At 37.6% G+C, this 6,788-nt stretch overlaps 1 protein-coding gene across 3 annotated transcripts in view; it reads left to right on the top strand.

Annotated features, from left to right (window-relative positions):
* MYOT (myotilin) overlaps positions 1-6,788 on the top strand; it is a 20,328-nt gene that overhangs the window by 2,674 nt on the left and 10,866 nt on the right. Inside the window, exons 2-4 of one of the 3 annotated variants that reach the window (XM_011969161.1) lie at positions 94-178; positions 530-660; positions 5,531-5,705. In XM_011969161.1, coding sequence (XP_011824551.1) covers positions 650-660; positions 5,531-5,705 — 186 coding nt within the window. In that variant the 5' untranslated portion in view covers positions 94-178; positions 530-649. Of the gene's footprint in view, positions 1-93; positions 661-5,530; positions 5,706-6,788 lie in introns of all 3 variants that reach the window. The other 2 variants (XM_011969160.1, XM_011969162.1) reach the window with 2 other exon arrangements.

Consider the following 6,788-nt stretch of genomic DNA (forward strand, 5'->3'; position numbering starts at 1 on the left):
GAGGGAGGGAAAGCACATAAGATCTGAAAGATGTCACATAAACAATGTTATTGTTTAAGCAAATATTGTAACAATTATTTTCTTCTTTTGAAGGAACAATATTCTTCAAGAGAAGCTCACTCTACCAAAGCCAGGAGCACAGTATTCTCAGGGTCTCAACAAGGAAGAGCAGACGAAGGTTGCTTCTGATTCCTTGCAACCTTCTGTAATTCCAGGCTTGTGGCCCCAAATTCAGGGCCCCACCCTTCCAGGAACAAATCATTATAGTAATAACTTGCCTTCATCTTCCACATACCAACTAAGCATGTTTAACTACGAACGTCCAAAACACTTCATCCAGTCCCAAAACCCATGTGGCTCCAGATTGCAGCCTCCTGGACCGGAAACCTCCAGCTTCTCTAGCCAGACCAAACAGTCTTCCATTACCATCCAGCCCCGCCAGTGTACAGAGCAAAGATTTTCCGCCTCCTCAACAGTGAGCTCTCACATCACCATGTCCTCCTCTGCTTTCCCTGCCTCTGCCCAGCAGCCTGCTGGCTCCAACCCAGGCCAAAGGGTTACAACCACCTATAACCAGTCCCCAGCCAGCTTCCTCAGCTCCATATTACCATCACAGCCTGATTACAATAGCAGTAAAATCCCTTCCGCTATGGATTCCAAGTAAGTGAATTTTTATATACCGCATGTATAGTGAAATTATATCTGAGGAGTTTGCATGGGGGTAGGAGTTTTGGGGGTATGCTGCAGTTCATTCTTTACTATTTAAAAAGGCAATGTGACCTTACAGTCTCATTCCATAGTTCTACTAGAACATGCTGAACCAGGGTACTGGCAATAAGAGGTCATCTGACCATTCTCCAGTGTCCAGGCTGAGCTGAATCCAAATTACCTATTACGCCATAATATTATTTACCCATTATTTTCCATCTTGGAAAAAAATAACTTCTCACATACCCAAGAACAATGAACTTTTTCTTTGGTTCTAAGCTAAGCTCCTCATGCTGTAAATTTAATTCCTCTGGTTCTGGGCTCGGCTAAGATGAACACCTGTCTGCTCTTCTTCAGATAGGATTTCCTCTCACATAAGCAGAGGCTATTAAGTTTCTTCTCAGTCTTTTCTTCCTATCCCTTTTCCCCTCTAATCCTGAATATCCACTTGGCTCAAAAATTCTTAAATTAACAAATAAAAAAATCTGGAACTCAGACCCTTGAATATATACATTTTCCTTACTGTGATCAGAAGAAGGAAGGCCTGAATAGATGAAGGCTTATGACCTTAAGGTTTCTTTTGGTAATTAAAACCACACCTTGTTCAAATTAGTTGGGTTGATCTAAATACAAGGACTAATACTGAAGCCTTATGCAAACATGTGCTACTTCAACTACCCTAAGACTGTCCTAGGAGAACCTAGTATGAAAAAGGACATGGTGGTTATGCTTTTTTTAAAACATGAACTGAATACCTTGTGCTTACGCAAACTAAAGGCTATCAGCTTTCCGGTTCCTTGGCTGGCTGGAACATCAGAGAATTAAATCAGAGGCATCTCAAAAATTGATGGAATATGTTTTGTTGCAGCCTTACTAATACATTACTCAACTCTGATAGTTTCTCGCAATCTTCTCTAGAGGCTAATTTTTCTAGAAACTCCTATTAGTGGTGACAACTTTGGAAATCTAGTTGAACTGCCTATAGCAATTCAACTTGCAAAAAAAAATTTTCAATATTTAAAAAAATAAAAATCAGAAAAACCAAAAACATTTGTTAGAATCCTAGCCACATTAAGTTGAACCATTTGAAATGGCTGATAGTCAACTGTTTTTGACCTACAAAAATAGCATTCTCAAAGGTTTAACCTAATAATTTAAAAGGATGTTTTCAATAACTGAGAGCCCTTTCTTTCTCTTCCCTCCCAAATTCCCTTTATATTCATAATATATAGTAGATCTCTCTTGGTTACATTTACTCAGATGATCATTTTCCATCTAGCTTTCTATTATTTCCATATTTCCTATATTAGCATTTTAAAATCTAAAAGAATTTTTTCTGTTTTTCTTAGTAAAGTCTTTCAATCATATTTCAAATTACTGCCCAGAAAAGAAAGTTATCAAAGACTTAAGAAAAGAGAAAGAAAGCCAAAAATATAATAAGAAATAAAGCCTAGGAGGTCCCCAAACCAGAGATCAAAGATCCACTTTAGCTGTTCCATTTTCAGCAACCACAGATAACTCTTTAATCTTCCCATAGCTACTTGATACCCATTTTGTGTCCAGCTGTACAGAGTGGAAAGCCCTGGTCCTTTGAACATTTGTGCACAACTCCCTCATTGTTATGATGGGCTCCAGTTTGCCCTGACTTCAAAATAATCCCTTGGATTCTGACCTAGAGAAGTTTGAAATTTTTATTTAGGTTTTCATCAATAAGAAGCTCTTAAACATTTTACCCAGTTGATCAAACCACAGACTGAAAATTGAGGGGAACTCAGTTATTCCTTCCAAAAAGCTTGCTATGTGAAATTCAGCAAGCGCTTTACCTACACAGTGCTTCAGTTTTCTGGTCTGTAGCAATATTAAGGAGTTAGGTAACTAATGATAGAGAAAGAACCTATAAAGCAGCATGCAAACGTATTATTAGTTTGTAAATAGGAACATTTATCAAGTCATAACACTTAATCCACCTAAACTGGGAATAATGAGGGTATTTAGCGAACAAAGTGACTGAGGTTACGTATACATCAGTGATTCTCAGGATTGGTTTTGATAATCCTTCAGGATTTCTCAGATATATTCAGAATTTCCCAGATATGACATGTCTAAAAACAATTATTTAATGCTAATTCACGTTAACAAATGTGTGACTTATAAAGATGGTAAGCTAGCATTTTAAAAAAAAAAAAAAAAACAGTAAGCTATGCCAGGCCTGGTGGCTCACACCTATAATCCCACCACTTTGGGAGGCCAAGGTGGACAGATCATCCGAGGTCAGGGATTTGAGACCAGGCTGACCAACATGGTGAAACCCTGTCTCTACTAAAAGAAATACAAAAAAATTAGCAGGGTGTTGTGGCAGGCGCCTGTAACCCCAGCTACTTGGGAGGCTGAGGCATGAGAATCGCTTGAACCTGGGAGACAGAGGGAGGCAGAGGTCGCAGTGAGCCAAGACCATGCCATTGCACTCCAGCCTGGACAACAAGAATGAAACTGTCCCCCACCAAAAAAAAACAAAAAACAAAAAAAAAAAAAGTGGGCTGTTATAATTTCATATGATTGAAAAAATATGAGATCTATAAGGCCAAAGAGATTTTGCCACTTTGATCTAGGAATTCAATCTTTAAAAAAAGTCACTATTTTAAATAACATTTTGTTTGGCTATTTAATTAACTGAACAAATCAGACTTTAAAGATTTATATAGACAACAATGAAGATCTTAAGACCTGAAATGTCAGGAGAGGAAATGTGTATCATTAGCTTTCAATAGAGTGTCCTGAATACCATGAAAATCACTCATTCACTCAACTGATAGTATCTCCTATACCCATGCTTTATGTTCGTGGATATAAATGATATAATAATAAGAAATAAGGCACATTTTTTCTCCAGAATGTTTACAATCTAATGATTACTAACCAAGTCCCCAAAGCCAATAAAAATTAAAACTCTGGCCCTACTTGGAGGAAATACATTTCTACTTAGCTCACAAGTCCTTTTAATGATCCTTGAGAATATTTGGAAAGGATCATTTCAGAGAATAGACCAAGATTGTCTCATCTGGATGGCCGGAGAACATTTATTATAATAATGGTAAAATACTCATTGAGGGCAGTGGCTAGTTTCCTCACATTAAATAGATTAATAAAGATTAGCCCCTGCAGGCCAGGTGTGGTGGCTCAAGCCTATAATCCCAGCACTTTGGGAGGCCCAGGCAGGCAGATTACCAGAGGTCAGGAGTTTGAGACCAGCCTGGCCAACATGGCAAAACTCCGTCTCTACTAAAAATACAAAAATTAGCCTAGCATGGTGGCGGGTGCCTGTAATCCCAGCTACTTGGAAGGCTGAGACAGGAGAATCACCTGAACCCAGGAGGCAGAGGTTGCAATGAGCCGAGATCACGCCACTGCACTCCAGTCCGGGCAACACAGTGGGACTCTGTCTCAAAAAAATAAATAAAAGTTAAAAATAAAGATTAGCCCCTGCAAGGCTCTAAATGGATAAACTAGGTAAAAACTAAATAAAGCACTATGATACATGTAAGCTACATAACAGATCTAAAAATACCGGACTCTCTAAATACCACCCTATCCTCTATCAGAATCAACAAGGGAAATATGAGAGGGGCAAGGACATCCTAGAAAAAATTTAGGATCAAAATTTGAAATAAAGACTATTTATTTGCTTTTTTTCCAGTTTACATTTCTTTTTCCTTCCTCGAATCATCCTATTCTTTCTCTAAAAATCACTTCAGCAGTATTGAAGAAACTGTCATTACTTTAGAAGTTATTCACTGTTACATAGTGCCATACTTGGATTTTCTAGAATATGAAATTAACAGGAATTGGAAATTACAGGAAAGTCAATGACTGTGTAAACAGTAGACTCCATTCAAAGCAAGAGATTATTCACTAAAAGCCAGTGGTGTGCTGGTAAATGTCTAACAATCATTGGATGAAAGAGCCATTATTTGTGATATTTACCAATTTCCCTGGTGTAAATATTTCCACCACAACCAATTTCAAACTATAACATGAAATCACAGGAAGCTGGGAAAAGATGTTAAAAATCGGCCCATAGGAAGCAGCTCCAGCACACCACCACTTAATATCTACCCACAAATCAAACAAGAAATTCAGTCATCGTAGCTATAATAAAGAACAAAATTGTGTCCTTTGCAGTAACATGGATGCAGCTTGAGGCCATTATCCTGAGCAAACTAACACAGAAACAGAAAACAAAATAGGGCATGTTCTCATTTATAAATGGGAGCTAAACATTGGGTACATATGAACACAAAGATGCAAAACAATAAACACTAGAGATTCCAAAAGCAGAAAGGGGGGAAGGAGGTGGACAAGGGTTCAAAAACTACCTATAGGGTACTATGTTCACCTCCTGGGTGATGGAATAATTAGAAGGCCAAACCCCAGCATCACACAATATATCCATGTAACAAACCTGCACATGTACTCCCAGAATCTAAAAAAAATTTTTTTTAAGATATTAGTCATAAGATTGGAAGAGCTCTCAAGCTGCCACTAACTAGACTTACTCTCACATTCCTTAGGGAAGACCTTCAAGGAAGGACATCCTCCTTATGTCTAATCTAAATTCTTCCTTCTGCCACTTAATTTCCATTTGCCAAAAGGAAAAAAAAAAAGATAGTAACCATTCTTATAAAATATTTCTTGACTGTTATTGGGCAATTTGTTTTTAATAATACTAGCAGTACTAAGTGGTAAACTTAACATATCTAAAGGTAACTTGCAAAATGAGGCCAAGACTCTCTTTTTTAAAATCTTTTCTTTTTCCTTTTTACAGCTATCAACAGTTCTCAGCTGGCCAACCTGTAAATGCTAAGCCATCCCAAACTGCAAATGCTAAGCCCACACCAAGAACTCCTGATCATGAAATACAAGGATCAAAAGAAGCTTTGATTCAAGATTTGGAAAGAAAGCTGAAATGCAAGGACACCCTTCTTCATAATGGAAATCAAGTGGGCAAGATGTCTATTTTGTACAAAAGGCCACTTAAACCATAAAGTCTAATTTTAATAAGGAAGTTCTATCGCACATATCTATGTCCACATAATCAGCAAGGAATAAGATTATCTAAAAAGAAGGAATATTTGGGCCCTATTCCATTTCTCTCTGCATGAAATCACCTCTTGGTTTACAGTAGTAAAAGAATGAAGCAAATGAAAAATCTATCTGAATGGTTTAATGAAATTTTTCTGTTATTAAATATTACCCTCTCACAAACTATGTCTGATGCCCAAATAACTATTAGGAATTACTGTCAAGTCAACTTAGTGTACTTTGATGTATAATATTGACAGGTAATTATAGCTATAATTCTTATCATGTAGTCCTTATTGTGTATATTATAGTAGTAACTTATCTTTAAACAGACTATATGCCTTTAATACAAATACATTTAGCCTATCAGTTGCACTGCTCTCGATCAGAAGTTAATACAATCAAATATTCAGTGCTCACTTAATAAAAGTTACTTCTGGCTGGGCGCAGTGGCTCACGTCTGTAATCCCAGCACTTTGGGAGGCCAAGGCAGGTGGATCACCAAGGTCAGGAGTTTGAGAACAGCCTGACCAATATGGTGAAACCCCATCTCTACTAAAAATACAAAAATTAGCCAGGTGTGATGGCATGGGCCTGTAATTCCAGCTACTTGGGAGGCTGAGAAAGGAGAATTGCTTGAACCCAGGAAGTGTAGGCTGCCTTGAGCCGAGATTCTGCCCCTGCACTCCAGCCTGGGCGACAGAGTGAGACTCTGTCTCAAAAATTAATTAATTAATTAAAATTAAATAAAAATTACTTCTGAATGTGAGGACATGAAGTATTATATTCAAAAATAAAGCTGACTGGAACACGCAGAACAACAGAGGAAAGGGTTGAATTTCCCTTTACTTAGGAGATCCTTATTTAAGGGCAATTATGCTTGCCTGTCACAGGAGCAAAAAGAAAGCCTAAGTGAACCTTTACTGCAAGTGAGGGAAATGGTACTAGAATAGAAGGAAAATGCTTTGAATGGACGAAAATACTTAAAAAAAAAAAAAAAA

Source organism: Mandrillus leucophaeus, unplaced genomic scaffold (genome assembly GCF_000951045.1).
Source record: "Mandrillus leucophaeus isolate KB7577 unplaced genomic scaffold, Mleu.le_1.0 Scaffold88, whole genome shotgun sequence".
Taxonomy (NCBI): domain Eukaryota; kingdom Metazoa; phylum Chordata; class Mammalia; order Primates; family Cercopithecidae; genus Mandrillus; species Mandrillus leucophaeus.